General features: G+C 49.8%; 7 protein-coding genes across 7 annotated transcripts; 1 reads left to right on the top strand and 6 right to left on the bottom strand.

The window, feature by feature from the left end:
• Positions 1–564: 564 nt before the first annotated feature.
• On the bottom strand, positions 565–1,872 carry NPT1 (nicotinate phosphoribosyltransferase; the record flags this gene model as incomplete). Its single annotated transcript, XM_064900607.1, has 2 exons — positions 565–1,820; positions 1,863–1,872. 2 exons carry the CDS (start codon positions 1,870–1,872, stop codon positions 565–567), a joined length of 1,266 nt encoding a protein of 421 aa, XP_064753919.1.
• A 1,184-nt stretch (positions 1,873–3,056) lies between these two features.
• Positions 3,057–5,649, bottom strand: LTR64_006274 (uncharacterized protein; the record flags this gene model as incomplete). The annotated part of the gene is made up of 2 exons (XM_064900606.1): positions 3,057–3,587; positions 4,330–5,649. 2 exons carry the CDS (start codon positions 5,647–5,649, stop codon positions 3,057–3,059), a joined length of 1,851 nt encoding a protein of 616 aa, XP_064753918.1.
• A 2,742-nt stretch (positions 5,650–8,391) lies between these two features.
• LTR64_006273 (uncharacterized protein) lies at positions 8,392–9,725 on the top strand (the record flags this gene model as incomplete). Its single annotated transcript, XM_064900605.1, has 2 exons — positions 8,392–9,583; positions 9,613–9,725. The coding sequence occupies 2 exons, from the start codon at positions 8,392–8,394 to the stop codon at positions 9,723–9,725; spliced, it is 1,305 nt and encodes a 434-aa protein (XP_064753917.1).
• A 1,268-nt stretch (positions 9,726–10,993) lies between these two features.
• LTR64_006272 (uncharacterized protein) lies at positions 10,994–14,716 on the bottom strand (the record flags this gene model as incomplete). The annotated part of the gene is made up of 3 exons (XM_064900604.1): positions 10,994–11,539; positions 11,595–12,201; positions 12,255–14,716. The coding sequence occupies 3 exons, from the start codon at positions 14,714–14,716 to the stop codon at positions 10,994–10,996; spliced, it is 3,615 nt and encodes a 1,204-aa protein (XP_064753916.1).
• A 979-nt stretch (positions 14,717–15,695) lies between these two features.
• On the bottom strand, positions 15,696–16,523 carry LTR64_006271 (uncharacterized protein; the record flags this gene model as incomplete). The annotated part of the gene is made up of 2 exons (XM_064900603.1): positions 15,696–16,244; positions 16,314–16,523. 2 exons carry the CDS (start codon positions 16,521–16,523, stop codon positions 15,696–15,698), a joined length of 759 nt encoding a protein of 252 aa, XP_064753915.1.
• A 1,235-nt stretch (positions 16,524–17,758) lies between these two features.
• Positions 17,759–17,986, bottom strand: LTR64_006270 (uncharacterized protein; the record flags this gene model as incomplete). The annotated part of the gene is made up of 1 exon (XM_064900602.1): positions 17,759–17,986. One exon carries the CDS (start codon positions 17,984–17,986, stop codon positions 17,759–17,761), a length of 228 nt encoding a protein of 75 aa, XP_064753914.1.
• Positions 17,987–18,308: 322 nt separating this feature from the next.
• RRP9 (pre-rRNA processing protein) lies at positions 18,309–20,099 on the bottom strand (the record flags this gene model as incomplete). The annotated part of the gene is made up of 1 exon (XM_064900601.1): positions 18,309–20,099. The coding sequence occupies one exon, from the start codon at positions 20,097–20,099 to the stop codon at positions 18,309–18,311; it is 1,791 nt and encodes a 596-aa protein (XP_064753913.1).
• Between the last annotated feature and the right edge of the window lie 52 nt (positions 20,100–20,151).

The raw sequence follows: 20,151 nt of genomic DNA, 5'->3' as shown, positions 1-20,151 counted from the left end.
TCCACCATCCCACAGTGGTGCACTCATGCTCGACGGCTCTAAACCACTTCCGCCTACAGCAACACTTGAAGCTCTTTTTAGGCCGCCAATTGCTCCAGTCCCGTCACGCCGCTGCTGGAATCAAACCCTGCAAATCTGCACACTCCGCTGGCCGCAGATCACAAGAGTTTCAAGCCTCAACGCTGCAGATTTCTATAACTCGATCTCGAGGCTTGCAGATCTCGTTCGTGCTGTACGAACGAGCTGAGCATCGGAAACAGGATCTTGCAGCGAGCTGTTTCCAAAAACAAATCGCGGCAGACCTGGTAAGAGCTAGTCACGTTTGCGCCTCAGCTGGACAATCAGAAGCTTCTCCGAGAGGAAGGCTCCCAAATTTGCTGGCGCAGATATTACCCTTTTCTTACACGCTCGCTCGCTTTTCCCTTTTACAATAGCGGCACGTGCAAGTATCGGTGAGATTTTGATTACTCATCATATTCGAGCTTAACAGGTCAGTCTGCGCAGGCTATAGATGACGGTCACAGGCTATGGCTCACTACGATCTCGTATGAACGAGCAACAGACCTACCATCTTCGAGATTCGTCCCCTTCCTGCCAACCTTTCTCAGTGTAACCGAGTCGTCGCTTCACCTCCGAAACAGTATCTGAGTCTCCTGTGTTCTTGCCGACGTTGTCAGAGATCTTGATTGAGGGTCGCTCGTTGGCTTTCGAGATCTTAATAACAATATTCAAAGGCTTCGATTTCGCGTCGGGGTTGGACAACTGGTGGAAGTCATTCGTGAAGAATGTACCCACACCAAAGGAAGGCTTGAAGCCGTGCTGCTCGGCGATGTCTTTGTACTCTTTGCACCGCTCAGTGTTGAGTGAGTCGGAGAATACCAGTGTCTTCCCTGTGATCCCCTGTGAAGCATAGAAATCTGCAGCCATCTTCACATACTCTTTCGGGTCACCTGAGTCTTGTCGTATGCCGGCGAATACCTGAGCATATGTCTTCGAAGAGTCGCCTGCATCGCTGGGTATGTTCTTCTTAAACGCTTTGAAGAACGCAGGCGTACCAAACGTGTCCGTCAATGCAATCCCTAGCACTCCTTCACCAAAGCATTTCAACCAGTAATCAAGACCAAGCTCGTTTGCGTTCTCATAGTCATTCGTGATAGATGCAATCCCCATATACCATTCATGCGCAACTGTACCGACAGGCGGTATGCCATGCTTCATGGACAAGTATACATTGCTCGAACCTGTCAATTTGCCAGGTCTCTCCTTCTCTTTCGAAGCTCTACACAATCCCCCAATCACTACATCTTGTGTCTTAAGATCTCTTCTGCGCCGTGAACCAAACTCAGACACCATACATCCAGCATCGAAGAGCTGAATACCCTTCTGGTAAGCCTGCTCTTCCTGACCATCATGATTCCAATCCCGATCCACGAACTTGAAGTACGCTTCACTCGTCAACGCCAACAGTGGTATCTCGTATAGAATTGTCTCAACCCAGAGCCCCTTCGTAGCGACGTGTAAATCTCCGAACTCACCCTCGACGTTCTCAAAGCTCAGGTGCACTTGCTCTTCTGGCCGCAATCTGAATTTTCTCAGATACTGCAGGTACACGGGACTCAAGAACTTGCACTCCCGCTGCAGAAAATCAAGCTCAGAGTCTCGAAGCTCTATGTTTGCCAGCTTGGACACTTGTTCTTGGAGCCAGTCGAAGGCTTGTTTGGTCAAGCGCATCTGTGGTGTTCGGTTCGTGAAGGCATACTCGACATGGACATCTGGGAAGAACTTGAGGACGGCTGACTGCATGGTCAACTTATAGAGGTCTGTATCAAGGAAGGAGAAGACTCCCACTGGAAGTTCTTCACCTTCTGACATTGCGACGGGCTCGTGAATCTCGAATGGGTTGTTGATTGTGCTGTTGAGATGAAGGATTACTCAAGGTGGGAAGTAGATCAGAGACAAAGTGTTGGCGAAACACTTTGATGAGGCTCTGTCTAGTGGTGATATCCTGATTACAGTCATTTCGCTGGCAGCGTGTAAACAGGCACCTGAAGCGTGGGGAGCAGGTGTCACCTAAACACTTCTTCTGCAGTCACAACAGACGTCACCTCAATAACCCGAACTTTATCGGCGATAAACTGCCCGCTTGCTCCGCAGCAGATTGGGGCATGTTTATGATGCTATACGAAAACTACCTATTCACCACGGACAATAAATAGCTTAACGTCGAGCAGTTACATTTGAAGTGATGCTAAACAATTCAGGCTGCTCTGCTGGAAGTTGAATCCGTAGATGTTCTCCCAATATATTGACTGAGATTTGGGTCATGGCCATAAATGGGAATGATGGCCTTGCCCACCTCGACAACGTGTAGGAGCTGGGCAAGGTAGAATCGAATCGGAAAGAACGGTAGCGAGTTCATCCAGTTCGCTGACCGAGCGCCGATCGTTTCCACTTACCAAGCTCAAGACTGCTCGATAGTAGGCGCTCCTGTGAATTTGTTCTTCCGTCATGCATCCAATCCTCACATCTTACGTCGTGACGACAACAAAGACGCTTACAAGAAGTATGGTTGACATGATCGAGCTGCTCTGATTGATGAGGACGGTCGCCAGTACACAGCCAGAAATCGCATTGGTGTTTCGACCTAACCTGGCTGGATACATGAGTCAATCACAATGCCGTCTGCTCGTTGCAGGGCGAACACATTCGGTCAGAGTCTGGCGGCTATGGCCAGACTGCAATTTTGGCACATATAGCTTCCATAGCGGACGGTCGTGTTGCAAGGGGGAACACTGCAGCGGATTACTCGGAGTTCGACAATGACAATGTCCTGTTTCCTCGTCACTAAGCAGGACGCGACAATCCTTGTCGGGTAAATCGCCTTGCCTGCATTTGAAAGCCTCTTTGACAGGCATGCATTATAGAGGATCTCGACTCGCGGTGACCAGAGATGGCTGTGACTCAACCTTTCTTTACAACAGCATAGGCTGACAGACAAATACTTGTCATTGAGCGAGTATGTGGTCTGCTGAGAGATCGGTTCGACACTAACTTATTCACCTGCGAGTATTGCGTACTTCTGTGCCGTCTCGTTCTGCAGCAGCCAACAAGCGGTCAAGCCAGTTGTCGGCCATGACAGGATGCGGTTCTTGCTCCCCTTGCGGCCCTCTTTCATAGTCTGGACTTCGACTTCTTTCTCTCATACTCCTATCATCGTAGTACGAGGGTGGTGCACTGTCAAAGGCTAAGCTCGATCTTGGGGAATCTCCACGATGTGTAGGCACAGCCGTAGCACCTGTATGCATAGAGGTGATGTCCGTCAACCTTGTGGAGGGTACAGAGTATATTGAGGTTCGAGGTGAGGCGGGTCGAGCTGTGCAAGCATTCTCCTGGTGCACTTGAGACTGGGGCTCAGGTATCAGCTGACGCGGCTTCTCCTCGACAATCGTTGTGGTGCCCAAGAACACGTCGCAAACGGCTTCGTTGTATGAGGGTGGCGGGGCTTGCGTAGGTGTTTGCGTATTGTTCTGGGCCTGTTGGTAGATCTCTGCTACTCGTGCATGTCGAGCTTCGGCCTCAGTCTTGGTCTGCTTTCGGTCACTTATACAGCAGGAGAACAAACCCATTGCAAAGTCCGCTTGTACTACGGATCGTGCCTCAATGGATCATGTCGAAGAGGGTACACGACCGTCGCGAATACCAACAAGGCGTACGAGAGCAGCGCGTTCAACAGCAAAGACTGTCGAGTCAGTGACGCTTCTGAACAGCTTGGGAATTCGCAGAAACACGACTGCCTAGATGCCTGCTTACACTCAGTAGTGTGTATACAGCAGTGCAAGTCAGTCGGCATCGGTGGTTGGTGGCACAGCCCGAGACTTGGCATGATCAGCAAGCTTGGTATTGGGGGCTCTATTCAATTGCACTGCCCATCTGCCACATGTAGGTTGGAGGCAGTAATTAATCACTTCATCAAAGCACGACAGTTCTGCTCATAAGGCATGTAACCTTTGAAGAAGTTCACTTGCTTAGATACAAGACCTTCATTCTCAATCAAGACAATCCGTTAATTGGAATGTTCTTCGCGTATAGATTCTTAAACTTTGGAGTGGCGCGCCTGCCATTCTTCACCTCTAAGAGATCTTCTACAGCACTTGCCCACTTTACGAGTTCACTCTCTTTCCAAGCACTTTGTTGGAAAGACAGCGATACAGGCATGCCACACGAATCGAGTCCGATTGGAATACAGATGATAGGGTATCCTGCCTGTGCTGCGTATTGCTGTCCAATACCTCGTCTGTCGCAGAACAATAGAGCATCTAGATGGTGTACCTGATTGCTCGTGGGGTCCTGCCAGGACAAAGCTGCGTCGATACCGTTCTGCCTTGTCTGACGGCGGATATGGTCTAGTGCAGCTTGATATGTAACATTTCGAATACCTTTGGCTTGCACAATCTCCAGCAAATTGTCCTGTCCTGTTGGAAAGGCAGGGACAGTCCCAGGAACTGCACCCTCACTGCCATTGTTGTCACTGTTATACTGGACAATGTCCTCGAGTGACCTCATGTTGCTATCACACAGCTGTTGCAGGTAAGCATTGATGTCATTATAGGCATCTATCTTTGCTACAGTCCACTCAGACTTGTCCGGAGCACCGTGTTCCCAGTTCCAGCTTCCACTTGGGTCGATTCGTTCTTCCACGCTTGGCAAGTCAACCTCGACGATGTTAGCCCCGGCCTCACGCATGACGTCTAGCACTGCTGACGCAACAGCCTTGCAGTCTGGCGGACAAGTGTCCCAGCAAAGTTTCATGGGCAATCCAAAGTAAGCTCCCTTTAACTGTTCTCGAGTCGAAATGAAATCGGTGTATGAATCAGGTTGATACCTCTCTGAAACCTGCGTGAATTTGTCTTGAACGTCAATGCCAGCAATAACTGTTAAGCCAGCAACTGCATCCGCAACAGTCCGGCCAAAAGACCCTACACTATCCAGGTTTGTGCTGATAGGTATCACCCCCGATCTTGACGTCAATCCTACCGTCGGCTTGACGCCCACTACTCCATTGACTCCAGCTGGTCCTATTATCGAGGTGTCTGTTTCTGTGCCAAGAGCGATACTTGTTATATTCGCGGAGACTGCAACGGCAGAGCCTGAGCTCGAGCCGAAAGGTGTTTTACGAAGATCGAACGGATTCCTGACCTGACCTCCACGTGGACTGTATCCAGTTGAATAGGTCTTGGATCGAGAAGATGCCCACTCACTCATATTAGCATGTCCTAGTATTATTGCTCCAGCATCGCGGAGCTTCTGTACCACGAATGCATCTCTAGGTACTTTGCTACCAAGCAGAGCCCAGGACCCCGCCGTGGTTTGCATAGCATCCGCGGTCGCAATATTGTCCTTGACAAGCACGGGAATGCCATACAATGAGCTCCTGTCTTTCACTGCAGCACGATTGATATCAAGCTCTTGAGCAATTTTTATTGCGTCGGGATTGGTTTCGATGATAGCTTCGAGGTACGGGTTTAGTTGTCGAACTCTGTCTAGACAGTAAGCCACGTATTCCGCGATTGTGAAGTCGTCATTGTCGTAATGGGCTTGCAGTCTTGAAACAGTGACTTCTTCTACGATGAACCCTTTCAGTTTGTCCATATGTATAACACTCTGACATACACGCTGGTTGTTGTGAACATGTTTGTACTTTGACATCATGATAATTATCTTAGGAGAGTGCAATCTAATTCCCGGGGTACTGTGCGAGCATAGAACAGACATTAAGTCAGCAACTGCATGTCTAAGTGTTGCCGACGCTGAGATTTCTGTTCATGCGGAAAGTGGGCAAGCGACCACATGATTGCTATCGAACTTGATGTTGTCCTATGACTGAAATCGACTTCGTGGCGCGTCTTTTGTGGTAGCAACGAACGTCAGAGAAAGAACGACTCCGCTGGCAAGCATGGTTGGCTGTACAGGCGCGACGATTACTCTGTTGCCGCCCGACGGGGAAGAGTCGAAGACCCAGCTACTGCTTGTCTTGACACCTCTGGCATCTAGTCTTGCACACTAGCAGGCCTTGAAACCGACTGAGGGGCGATTGTCTTGGTCTATTCACAACAAGGCTCTGCATGTTCACCATAGCTTTGGCCTTCCAAAAATATTACAATCCGCGAGTGACGCCTCGTGCACGTTAGACAATGCACAATGCATACCGTCGAGCTAGCGTAGTCCGGCACGTCCAGGGGGTCGTTGACTGAGCGAATACCTTCAAACCTGGCTCGAAGCCACTTCCGACTTGCATAGCCTGATTGCACCAGACACAAATCAAGCCCAGGTGCTTTGCGCTCGAACACGATCGGATTTATACATCAAATATGCATTCCATCGCACTACACGTACGCAGATCTTGCACTCCTCTCCTTAGCTCCTATAAACTGGCTGACACCCACTGAAATGTCTACCCAAACTGTGGGACAAGAACCACCACAACTACCTTCGATTTCGCTCCGGCTTCATGAAGAGCGAAGTGGACGTGTGAGCCCAATCTCGTCCAGAAGGTCTTCAAGAGGAGCAATAGCGACTACGAATCAAGCTAGGCTGAAACGCAAGTCAAAAGATCAGAGCTCGAGCCACGCTGCCACTGCAAGCAAAGAGGATCATACATTTCAACCCGTCGACGAGTCTAGCTATGTTGTTGAGCTCCAGCCAGTCGACAAGGGATTTGGGGCATGGAGTTACGTTACAGCTGCATTTTCGATGTACATTGTGGTCTGGGGCTTTCCTCAAGCATTTCCGATTTTTCAGACGTACCTGTCCGCAGGCACCAATCCTAGATTTCCAAATTCTGTCGCAATAAGGTTGCTTGCTCCTGGATTGCAAGACATTGAGGAAGGCATCCTGTTCCCACTGTTACCTGCAGATAGTCGTTTCAGAAGACCCCTTGTACTCGTCGGAATATTCATCATTATCATTTCCTTGCTTCTCGCAAGCTACGCAGAAGAAGACTGGCAGATTGTAATTGCGCAAGGTATCTGTTTCGGTATTGGTGGTATACTGCTCAATTTCGTTCACGTATCCATATTCTCGGAGTGGTTCGACAAGAAAAAAGGACAGGCAATGGGCATTGTCTGGATGGGATGGCGAGTCGGAGCGCTGGCCTTTCCCATCATCTGTCAATGGCTACTGGATCAACATGGCTTCGAGAAAGCCCTTCACGTCCTTCTTGCACCGATGCTCAGTCTGCTCCTACCATGTATTGTGCTGTTTCGTGGCAGATATCATGCAGCCACTATAGCACTAAAACCGCCACAGCAACCTGTGTCGAAGAGACAAGCCCTTGCCACGCCATCCGTGTTCTACTATCTGTGTGCGACATGTCTGTTCTATTTGGTTGTCAATGTTCCCAAGATGTTCATTACCACATTAGCGGCAGATTTGAAGTTGAAAGGCTCTGACCAAGCATTGTCTCTGGTACTACTAGTTCTGAGTGACATGTTGGGCACTTACATCTGTGGTCATCTTAGCGACCTTATCCACCACGAAGTTATGACTGCATGCCTCGCAATCGCTACGTCGGCTGCAAACTTGCTGGGATTGGGTCTGGCTACCTCAAGAACTGGCGTATTCTTGTATGCGGTAGGCGTTGGCCTGGCGAGCGGCGGTTTCCCCAATTGCCTGTTCACATACTATGCAGATACTGCAAAAGGAAACGGAGAATTATATACAGCAATACACGGTCTCTTCAGCCTGTTCCGAGGGGCCGCAATACTGTCTGTTGGACCGGTAGGAGCAGAACTGTTGCGAAGAGCACCACCTATTGATACCACTGCGTTTGCCCTTGGATGATACAAGGTAAGTCCATTCTCGTTCATGCAAAGTTCTCTGCTGATCCTCTCAATAGTATCTACTAGCCTACGCATGCACTCTCAGCTTTGCGAGTGGCGCCCTTATACTTGCAAAGTATCTCAGGCGAAAAATTGTATAGTTGATCTGTTTTAGCATGAATCGATGTGTCAATAGCTTTCTTCAACAAACCCGCGACCTGATCACGAGTGCCAGGGCTCGACAAGGCCTGGCCGGGGACTCGTTTGTGCTATAAATAGTGTGCTCGCCAATCCCTGTGTAGGCAACCCGTACTTTGTGCAACACGGCCGAGACATTGGCGCCTACCCGTACAAAGCGGAAGGGAGCCAAGCTCGAGCGCCAATCGGATACGCTCATTGCGCGGGTAGGGATCATGAAACCTTATGATCTTCCTATATTTAATTTAGATCGAACTTGTGGTCTATCTTGAAACGAATTGCTAAATGATGGGTAATGCTAGTATGTCGTTGTCGGTATATCTGAACGACATGGCTGACGACTTGGCTGTTGTCATTCATTACAGCACATTTCACCATGAGCGTTCACGAATCAGATAATTTCGGTTTGCAGTCTTTACTTTCGCAAACCAGTACGCCAGCAACATCCGTTCGATCAAGCTTCGAATATGCTGCACCTGACAGTAGTGCCTGTTGCATGAATATCCTTGACGAACCAGAGGAGCCTGATGCTGATGCACTTGCCATACCCAACGAGCAAAAGTTCAATTTACCCTTAGGGAAGTCGCCAGGGCTTTCCAGCGATGTAAAGCGTCGTCTACATCAGAGAAATCCGTCGCAGACACGATGGGTCAATTTTACCCAGAGCTCTTCAAACCTAACGAGCGAGCTTTCCGATTTGTATCTTGATGGCCACGGATGTCTGGATCTACATGCTATGGGTACACAGATGCTAGGCGGTCCCATCAAGTGTCGGGACGGCAGCTATTTTGTATGGATCCAGACCACGATACCTTTCTTGGGCAAAGGCCAACAATCCTGGTCACGTTTGGAGCAATGCGGATTTAAGATGGTGGTTTGTCTACCTACACCTGAAAGAGCTGGAACCGTCCTTACAAATTTTACTGGCGAGGCGGAAATTGTCAAGCACATTAGCGAAGCCCTCACGGCTGGTCTGTTAGACGAGCATTCGATGGGCAAAGAAGCATTGTCCTGCGTTTGGGTCCTGGCCTGCTCTATTATCCGTGCTGTGAGTCAGCAGATGGATGCCGCTTTCAGAATCTTCGACCCTCTGGACCGTGTATACGACATTTCGAGAACGACCCATCTTCCGACTATGCTTAACCAAGCAAACGATCTAGCTCGCGTGGACCGTTATATAGCTGGTCTGGAAGAAATTCTGGGCTTCTTCAACGCGGTTCGCTCTTTCCAGCAGAGCCAGAAGCCAACTAGCCCGCCATCCCAGAATCTAAAGAACTGCTACTCACGCATTTCCGATCGGTCTAATCTCGAATCAGAAATAGCGAAGCAGAAGATAGTGCATGCACGGGAACTATGCCGAACACATATCAAGCAACACGAAAGTCACATACAGTTGACATTATCCTACAGCACAACGCAAATAGCAAACAATCTCGACAAAGGTAGCAGAATTGGTGAGCGCATCACGACCATAGGTCTTGTTCTCGCTGCCATCTCGGGACTGACTTCACCACTTGCCGTAGTGACGAGCTACTTTGGCATGAATGTTGTTGAGCTCGTAGAGGGTGGTGAGTCGACCCTCTTTGATTTTTGGCAGATCGCTCTGCCGATAGTTGCTTTATCTTTGGTCATCTTGTGCATCATCATCGTACTTTGTACAACAGCTTCATCACTCTCGTCCAGGAGGTCCGTAGTGCGCAGTCTGTATGACCGTTTACCCTGAGCTCCAACAATTTGTGTCTTTGCCCGGTAGTGCTACTGGTTTTGTTTTGGTTGTTAGCTAGTTCTAGGTCTCAAACGCCTCTGATTAACACTCAGTCATCTTCGCGCAGCGCGACGAGGGTTGGCATGAGAAAATAAGCTGAGTAACTTGTTGTATGCCATTATGAGAGGCAAGTTCGCGACACTGCTGAAATTCTTTATGCCACGACTCTCGTGAGATGTTCGTGTCTTTTTATTTTCGCAACCTAGTATCAGTGACGCAACATTGCGCTCAGAAATAAAGTTGCCAAAACCAGAGCGAAATTACGGCACAAGGCGGCATGAATCATCATTCTCTCCAAGCTCCAGCAAGCACTTCCCTACGTCCACATCAACTCAAATACCTCATGGACTGAAAGCTCTCAGCTCTTCGATCTCGCTTCCTTACGGCATCAAGCACTGCAATGACAGTCCGCTCCTCCATCTTCTCACTATACCGCCGCTGCCTCCGCGCAGCACGCACCAAACCCACCACCACGCGCCCACACTTTGAGCGAGTCATCCGAGAAGACTTCAAAAAGTACCAGCACTCAATACCACGCAAGGACTTTGGGACAATCGAGTTCTTGCTCAGGATGGGTGAGAGGAAGCTGGATAGCTATAAGTCACCTCATGTTAGGGATATTCGATGAGATTCTGGAGTTTTAGATTGTGTAGATGTGACTCAGGGCTGTCTGAGGACGAGGAACGAAGCTCGACAAGCATGTTTGGTGATGCCTAGTCTGGATTCAGCAGGCACTGGCTGCAGAGAGCTTGAGCTGACGTGCGTGGAGATCGAGCGAGATGAGGACTACGATATTGTGACCTGGCACGTAGCCATGACAGAATAATTTGAGGACGACAGCAGGATCACCGCTCCCTCGAATTGACTGTTGTCGGGCGAGGCTTCACAACTCTAAATTTGCAGCTTACGAGAACACAAACAGAGACGACAACTTGATGAAACGTCGAGGTCGACTTGATAGTCACGGAGACGACAAAGGAAACCAGGCTGGTAGACCGGAGTCGTTGTCTCGAACGTACAGAAACCACAGAAATATCTCATCGCGTCTCAGCATCAGCTGCGATATCTGCTTGTTGAATACCTTTCTAATATGTCCACGCTATATAATGCAAGGCAGATATCTCCCAGCTTCGGTAACGCTCAGGACTGTCAATGGTGGCAACAAACACAAAATGCCATTATGTGAAGACCTAGCCAAATTCTCCTTGGCCAACTAGCGCCCAAATTCCAAACTCGGAATGACGACAGGTCCGTATTTCATCACTCCTCCATAGCTGCCTTCACTCTGCACAAGAAAGTCCGCGGCAAGGCTCAATTTGCCGCTTCCTTGGGCCGGTCCAGCAGGTCTGAAGTTTCCATTGACTACCTCTGGATCGTAAGCCACAATAGCAACATATCCTCTCCTGGCGATTAGCCGTCTGTTACCTGTATTCGGCTGGCCATTTCCATCGACCGTGAACAACTCCATCATATCTTCTTTAGTGTCTGTGGGTATATGAGGTGTGGATCTTTGGCCATTGGCAGGGATGTACAGTGGTTTGTTGCTGTTGAGCATCTTGAGGATATAGCTATTTGGTGGAGCGGCGACTACGCTGGAGGAAATGAGTTGGTACATTGTCTTGTGGTCCTGTGGATGTGAAGGGTCGTGCACGAGCCCAGCACCTGCGGTGTTAGTTGAGCCAGATAGGACTGTAAATCTGATGTTGCGGTTGTGAGCAATTCCTTGCAGGGTGCGAATGAGATAGGTACGTTCAAGGTCCTAGTGAAAACATCAGCCTCGGTCTCTTTGGGCGCGAATCTTGGAGAGAACTTACCTTGCTTTCATGTGTCCACTGATCCTTGAGCTCATCCAGCATGTCGATATCGCCAAAAGGATTTAGGATACCGCCCATCAAGCCCGACTTGCCCACAGCACGCTTGACAGAGTCAAAGCCAGAACCAACTGCGCCTTTGGCACCAACCACACCGGCGACTGAGCTGGTCACTTTGCCAAGCATATTGTAAGCTCCAGTCACAGCTTTCTTACCAGTAGCCACACTACTGGCAAGCTGTTCCATGTTGTCTAACCTTGGATATATAATCGGCACCGCGATCATCAAGATGCAGTGCTGCACACTCTGTGGTAACATCGCTATTTTTGGAAAGATACCTTGATACGTTGGTCCGGCCATCACTTGATGCGGGTTGCGTTCGGATCTTGTGTCTGGACCTACAACCGCAACAGCTGGTCCTAAGAATTTGACAAAGTGCCATCCCGTACCAGTTATCGTAAATAAGTCGCGGTCATCGGATACGTTGCGGAGAATTTCGAGGGTGGTGTGATGCTGGAAGAGGAGATACATTTCAATGCCTATCCGGCCAATATTTTTGAACATATTGCTAAATTGCATGTAGTCTGGATATGAACCGAAACCGTCGAATCTGTTTCTATGTTAGAAACCAAGCAATTGAGCAGCACAAACACAGTGACTTACATATCATGATCGTCGATTTGGCAGACATGTGGTATCTGCGCAAAAGCTTCCCTCAAGTAGGGCTGGTCAAAGTGACTCGTGTAGTAATGAAAATATGCATGAGAGACATCTTCCTCATGTGCAGCAGTCCATTGTGCATTCTTTCGAGTGTCCTTGCCGGAGGTCGCAAGCCACTGCTTCAGCGAAGGAATTTCCTTCCATAGCCTGTCTGCGGATATCTGGCCACCGAGACCGAGTTGCACGTGGAAACCTCCACACTCTGCGTGCTTTTGTGTAATATCTTTCCACATATACCCAGGTCCACCCAACCTAGCTCTCTCATTCGCGCTAGTGCCCAGACTGAAGTCATTACCAGAAACTGCAATGAATCTCCAATTGGTCTCGTATCTGCCAGCAACCAGAAACTCATACCTTGTGCAGCCCAGGTGGGATGTGATAGCATAAGTCCACTTTGCTGGCCCGTCAATTTCCATTCTCACATCCAGGTCATATCTATAGAATGACCATCGCTGATGTTGTGCAATGTTTTGTGCTTTGAGCTGTCTCGGGTTTGGTGACAGATCAATGCTCTGGTGAAGGTGTATTGTTGGAGGTTGGGGGCCATCACTAACAAGCAGGATAGATCCATACCAGAAGCCGAGTTCCAAATCCATGTTGGTATACCTGAGATAAGGCCCAAAGTAAACACCGTTGGTAGGTGCGATTTTGTAAAGGTCGACACCACTTGTTGGTGGCGGACCAGTAAAAGCAACGGTTGTGGCACCACTCATAACGCTTTGCTGGTCGAATCCAGGACTCATCGGCAGACCTGGGGACATTAGAGGCTTGTGCATGAAAGAGAGGCCAGGAGATGCTAATGGTGCCGCAGTTCCTGTGGGCGACAGTGGTGTTTCATTGAGGTTCAATGGTGTAGGACCCTTAGGAAACTCCCACTGTGTCGATTGAGTGGGCAGATGGATGTAATAGTACTGGCCAGAATTGGAGTCTAGGTGAGCGATCCAACCCTCGGGAAGTGGTGGAGGTGAAGCTGGAGGTATGCTCTGAGAAGGCGCTCTCTGAGGTATTCCCGACTGCTGTATATTTATTTGAGCACCATTCTGCTGTACTGGCGACTGTGCTGATAGGGGACGATGATCGTTTGCAAATGCCGGATGCTGTTGAGGTTGCGGCTGTTGAATAGGCTGCGCCTGCAGTTGTGGTTGTGGTGTTGCTGTCGGTGCTTGCTGAGCCGACTGCTGATTGATGGGTTGCTGTGCCGAGAGACGTCCCTTCTCAGCAGGATACTGACCTGGACGCATGCCAGATACCGAAGAGTAAGCTGGCGGTGGCTCGTCCGCGACTGGCAAACGGTTGGTTTCATTTTCGAAAGGAGTAGTGCGAGCAGGGTACGGACTAGATTGTGATAATATGTCATTCGGTCTTGGCTGTGATTGAGATGCTCTACGTGCTGCAGACTGCTGAGGATGATCGCTGACTTCGCTGTCACCTTGATAAACAGTGGGTGCTGGATGTGGAGAGGCTCCTGGTTGCTCAGTAGGAGTCCAGGGTCTTTGAGGAGGTTGCGATTGAGCTTGCTGAGGCTGACTTGGACCTCGTCCTCCATAGTTCGCTGCTCTTGCCTGTGCAGCTGCGCTCTGGGCTTGCAATGCTGTCAATGTTCCTGCTCCTGCAATACCCGAATTTGCGAACCTCTGCTCAATATCGGTAAGCGGTCGGTTGAGGGACGGAGGTGGTTCGATCGGTGTCTCTGGTGGAGGCGGAGAGCCTCTCGTTGCTTTCGTAGTCGATGTGGAAGCAGTCGAATCAATGCGTCCTATTCGGTTCGGATCCCTGATGTTGAGTCGAGCAAAGGCAGCTTGCGCAGCGTTACCGATTGTTGGAGCAGGGAATGAGGTTTCGGAAGCAGGCGCACTTTGCGGTATGTTCGAACGTTGGAATTGCCTTTGGAAGAGGCCGTCCTTGTCGGGTGCTTCTGGACCAGGAGAATCTGGCAACGGCTTCGGCGCATTGGTGCCACGTCTTTCAGCCAGGGTTGGCTGGCCGGCTTGTAATTCTGCTGGCAGTCCTGGTAGACCTGGCATAGCAGCTCTTCCAGAGCCTGCTGAGCCTGCTCTTTGTACCGGGTCGAATGGAGAGGTATTGTCCGACCTGTTCTGTGGAGATCCTACCCGCCTCGGATCTGGGTACTGATAAGGAGAAGCCGCTCCATTTGCTCTGGCTGCCTGCGCTTTCAGCTGCTCTTGTCTTGCTCTATCGTCCGGGTAAGGAAGAGATGGCATAACGAACTGGTTTCCACCGCTTGGCTGTTGCTGTTGGACAACACCCGCAGACATGGTTGACGATGCATTCGAGGATCGCTTCTGGATACGTAAAGGTTCGATTATGGGGGACTCATTGGTAGTGTTCTTCCTTTGTAGGAACATCTCATCGTTAGGTTTTCCATAGCTGTTGGAAGCGCTCATTGCGCCGGTGGTTCCCTGTCGCGGTTCACGACGGGGTGGCCTGCTTGGGCAGTAGCGGGGCGATATGCCGCACAGGTGGATTGTAATGTACTGCTTGCACACTGAATCCTTGTTCTGCTGCTAAAATTGTCCTCGAAATGCGTAGTAGTCTGCTTAGTTGAAACGTTCGCGACCACGCATGGAAGGGTCGAAGATTGGCGGCACGACTCATACTTGCAACTGCATACGCAGTGCAACTGAGTAAGTGGTGCTCTCGACCTGCAGCGACGAATGACATGGCAGGTTCGCTGCCCATGCCGAGCATGATTGTAGCCGCTCGGCCAAGAACCATTTAGCTGCATTTCAGCTCACGAGCGACTGTCATTGGGCAGGAGCAGTGACTGTTGCTCATCGTCGATTGGAGCAGCGTTTAGATGGATGCTCGTATCCTCATTGCCAGACTTCGAAGCGCCGATATGGGTGGACCAAAAACATGTTAGCGATGATGTTGGATTGTACCCACGAATACGACCTTGAAAGTGTGACTTAGAGTTCAATTCTCTTTCGACGCCGAATGTTTTCGCAGAGCCACCTAGCTGACGACAACAGGAAGGTGCGCATGCCACAAGCCATGACTCGTGCGGATATGGAGCGTCTGAGCAGTAATGGTTACGCACAGCATGCCTGAAAACGTTTGGCGAGACTAAAAGTACATAAATTGCGAGTACGTTAAAGATGTCAAACGTGGGCAAGGAAAGAACCTCCATCAATCAATTCTCATCATTGCATATCAACGTTTGTATCGAACTTCCAAAGTCAAAAAAGAAATGCGGCATGTAACCCTTACATCATGGCCCTGTCTGCTTCGCGACTCCCCTCTGCCTCATACATCCCCACAAGCTGTGCCTCTGCTGCTTGGTTGGCTAGCTGACTCGGTTCTACCAATGCCTGCAAGACAGGAATTATGAAATAATCAAAACCAGAACCCCCATAACCCTAACTATAGCAAAACGGCAGCGAGGACTGCTGCAAGTATTGTGAAGCCGGTGAAGGTGGCTCTTGTTGCTGATGACATGAATGACTGTACAGGTGATGCAACAGGTGACGCAGCAACAGGCTTGACTGTGCCGTTCATCGGCATTGTACCGTTGACAGGAGAAATCTTGTTGCCTGCCTGAGGTGCAGCGCCTGCAGGGGAGACAACACCTGCTCCAGCACCAGCACCAGCACCAGCACCAGCAGAGACGCCAGCAGGACCAGCAGAAGCACCGGCACCAGCGCCTGAGCCGGCGGAGGCAACGGCAGGAGAGACGGTATTTGCGCCAGCAGGGGCAGCACTGGCAGCAGCTCCAGCTCCAGCACCTGCTTGAGCCGAAGCACCATTTGGACCAGATTGTGCCATAGCACCGGCACCTGATCCTGCACTTGCGGAGGCACTGCCTGGACCAGCTTGAGCAGCAGCTGCGGACGCTGGGGCCGCACCCATCGGAACTGCGCCCATTGGAGCTGCGCCCATAGGAGCCGCACCGCTCTGCCCGACTGTCGGGGTCTGATGAGCATATGGACCTGTTGAGCATGGCTGTGTAAGAGTGACCGTGGACGAATGTGGTCCACAAACTGTGCAAGGCACGACGGTCGTCTCGAAACCTGCTGGAATCACGGTCGGTGCTGGAGCAGCAGTGCATGGGCATTCGTGAGTGACGGTCCAGGTGGCTGGGACGAGGCCAGTCTCGCATAGCGAATCATAAACAGTTTCGTAGATGCCAAGAACTGTGGTCTTGCCATCAGGTCCGACGCTGGTATACTGACCTAGATGCACACCTGGCATGCCTGGGCCATGCGTGATCATCGGGCCAGAAGCGCCGCCATTGCAGTGTGGTCCAGGGCAGAAAGTGACAGTGGTAGGGAGAGTGATGGTGGTAGACGAAGCGGTGGGACAGACCGGGATGGTTGAGGTAATGGTCTGAGCCGATACAGTTGCTGCGAGCAGAGCTGCAAGTTGGAGACTTCTTGTTGATCGTTTCTGCATCTTGAGATCTTTCGGAAGGACTGTGAAAGCAGATGATAGGGAGGTGACGGAACGATAGACAAGGACTATTACAATATGTAGCAACGAGTGACTGGTAAAAGAGTGACTGGGAAACGACCGAAGACTCTGGGTGAGGAAACAATTACCAGCCAGGAACGAGTATGCTGGTCTTAAATGCTGAGACCACACGGGCTGGCCGAGCATAGGAATGTAAGGAATGCTGTTTTCTCTTTGGTAAACACAACAACACAAATCTGCAGCTTCTTCAGCACAGAGCATCTGCTGGTATGTGAGCATCAAGGGGATTGGTTGCAGTCATTATGGAATGGGTCGGCCGAACTGGACTCGAGAGCACATTCACTGACCACAATATTCAAATGCTAGATTAAACGATCGAAGCCATCTAGATTGCAATTTCAAACACTTACCTGCACCTGGAAGTACCTTCAATTTGGCTTGTTATGATGCCACATTACAACGAGGTGGCAAGCATTTGAGCAGCAACGCGCTCTTTGCTACAGCTCAACACGATCACGATATGTATCCCATCTTCGACACTTCTAGCTCATCGCCCTCAATGAAGAAGACCCAACGAGAAAGAAGCTTCCTGTCAAGGAAATATTATTACTCTCCAGAGCCACTGAGTCGATTGACCCATGGCAACACATCGCTGTCAAATGCTGAACGACGGTCGTGGCTCTGAGGGAATGTCAGCTTCTCTTCTAGTCATCTTGTGCAAAGGAACAATACATACGGCTCTGTTGCTTTTTTTGATCTGGAAGAAGGAAAAGAAGAGCTGCGACAGCGATCGCGAATTTTGTCGCGTCGACAGCCGATGGGTCTTGGCTCGCCTAAGCCTCATACAGACAAGCGCAATTTGCTTGCTTGGAGTGCTGCTCCAGGGGAAGCCTCTCAACTTCAAGTTGTTGAAGAAGCAGTACTAACACCTCGTCAATACTTCACTGGATGAAGGTTTGCGACACTACACGGACGCACTGCAGACGATCTCTTCGCATGACCCAGAAGCTCATCCGTCAAACTTCCTCATTAAAGTTCTTCATCATCCTTCTGTGACTATGTGCCTCCCCAACATTGAATGCAATCAATTCCCAAAACAAGATGAAGTCTCTTTTGTCCTCATCAGATACATCCGCTTTGAACTTGATCTTAGCCGCCAGTATGGTGAACTTTTCGTAGGTCATGGGAACACGTTGTTTCTCTTGGACCAAGGTCTTCAGACGACTCATCACATCTGTAATCATATTATCATCGCGGTCTTCAAGATTGTCATAGGCTGTTCCGAGCGCATAGAACTCTTTTTGCGCACTCTAAGCTTGTTGTGTAAGTTCTGACGATGACAACGAGGCTGTTTCTTCTTTAGTACGTGCCATTTTGTGCAAACAGTAGATAAGATATGGAGGAGATCGAAGTCAACACTGAACTTCCCTCTACTTATGAGTTTGGCTCGTAAGAGCTTGCTCTGACAATTACTCGTTAGGGACAACCATGATAATCACAATGACATAGCCACACGAAGTCGCTAAACACAGGCATCAAGTCTAATAGCAACTTGTGGCCTGTCTCTTATTCAGTCAACTCATCAGCCTTCAATGGTACTTCAAAAACGACGGCTCCATTGCGACCATTTTTCATGTTCAGCCATCTGCCCAGTCTCATTTCCTTACCAGTGCCTGCCACAATACATAGTCCTTGACACTCCCCTTCCTTCTTCCCACCAAACTCATTTACTGTCTCTTTCCTCCGCTCGAAGACAGCAAGACCATTAATAACACCTCGAATCGGTCCCTGATCATTAGGAGAGGATAGAGCCTTTGCTTCGCCATTAGACCATCCATTCATGTGTGCCTTTCCATCCGCATCAGAGACATCTGTTGATCCTCCTACTTTGCCGAGTGGCTCCAGGGTGCGTTTATCGTCACTAACCTTCCAGACCCTAATCCAACCGTCCCAACTACCACTTAGCACGACATCTGTGCCGGGTAATGCCACTAGACTTGTAATGGCTCGAGGGGTTGACCTGCGTCTGTCTGACTTCTTCAGCTCTTCGATGACCTTTGGATCGCTCTCGCTAGTCACGCCTTCTAGTGCTGGTAATGGATCAATACCATGAGCAGTTTGTATGGTATAGACACACTTTTTCTTATGCTGACTCCAAAGCTGTATGGCTCCACTGTCACTACCTGTTACGAAGTGATTAGGAGGAACTGCTGCGACACAATCCAGGCTTCCCGTCTGATACTCGTCGTTTCTGGAAGAGTCACCCAGAAACTTGAGCTGTGTCTCATCAACCACTCTCCACCACCTTGCACTACGATCTCGCGTACCGACTGACACGCATAGATCCTGTGACACAGCAGATATGGCAGCAACGTGATCTTGGTGACCAAACAAGGTCTCCACGTATGCTAAGCTCTCTTCCCCTGCCAGACTATATGTCTTTATGCTTCGATCCATGCTCGACGAGAACAATTGCGTACCGAAGCCTGAAGTGCTAGATGAAGAAGGTGCAAAGTCGAGGCCTACTACAGAATCTCTGTGCGTATGGAATGTTTTCAGTGGACGTAGGTCGTCTGCAGCCCATATAATTAGCTTGTTGTCGGCTCCCCCTGTCGCAACATATTTCCCATCCTGTGATGCAGCAAGAGATAGTATGGCAGCCGTATGCCCATACTGTTGCTGTGCCGATGCCCGAACCTTGACGCCTTTCACGAATGCGAGCTGTTTCGGCCTCCTCTTCACGCCATCTTGACCTTGTCTCTTTCCAGCGCTACGCGTTCGGGCAATTTGCGGAGACTGTATCTGCCATTTTATCAGAGTCTTATCTATGCTCACGGTATAGACATATGGCTTGCAAACAGCTACACCAGTCGTAGACAAAGTATCGGCTCGGAAATTGATATGATCGGCATTTTGAAAATCAAGAGAATTCGCAATGAGTCGAAACTGCCTTCCTTTCACTTCGTCCACATCTTCTTTCAGTCGCCGCGCAATAATGTCCTTGTCCAAATCTTCGGCATCAAACCCAGCTTCATCAACTTCTCCTTTTATCCTGTCCAGGTAGCGTTGTGCCAAACGGACTCGTCGTTCAGCGCCAGTCTCATCCTCTTCTGACGTCGCATCGGAAGCCTCTAGTGATTCTGAGCCAATATCAGACCCGGAGTCACTGCCTGATATCTCATCATCTCGCTCTTCCTCGGGTGGCGGCTGGTGTGATCTCTCTGTAGTGGCACTTTTTATTCTTCTGTCTGTGCTCCGGTTCTTCTCCACATCTCTTCGCTTGCGCGGTTGAGCCCGATCGTTTTCTGGTCGTTTTCGCTTTCTTTGAGAAGCAGGAGCAGTAAAGAAGGACGACATACTTGGAATCTCGAAAGAGCACGACGTCTTGCTACAGCTGAGCAGCTCGATC

This window comes from Lithohypha guttulata (genome assembly GCF_036872675.1).
Source record: "Lithohypha guttulata strain CCFEE 5908 chromosome Unknown scaffold_4, whole genome shotgun sequence".
NCBI classification, from domain to species: domain Eukaryota; kingdom Fungi; phylum Ascomycota; class Eurotiomycetes; order Chaetothyriales; family Trichomeriaceae; genus Lithohypha; species Lithohypha guttulata.
The sequence above is the reverse complement of the archived record's forward strand: the minus strand, read 5'-3'. Positions and strand labels throughout refer to the sequence as shown.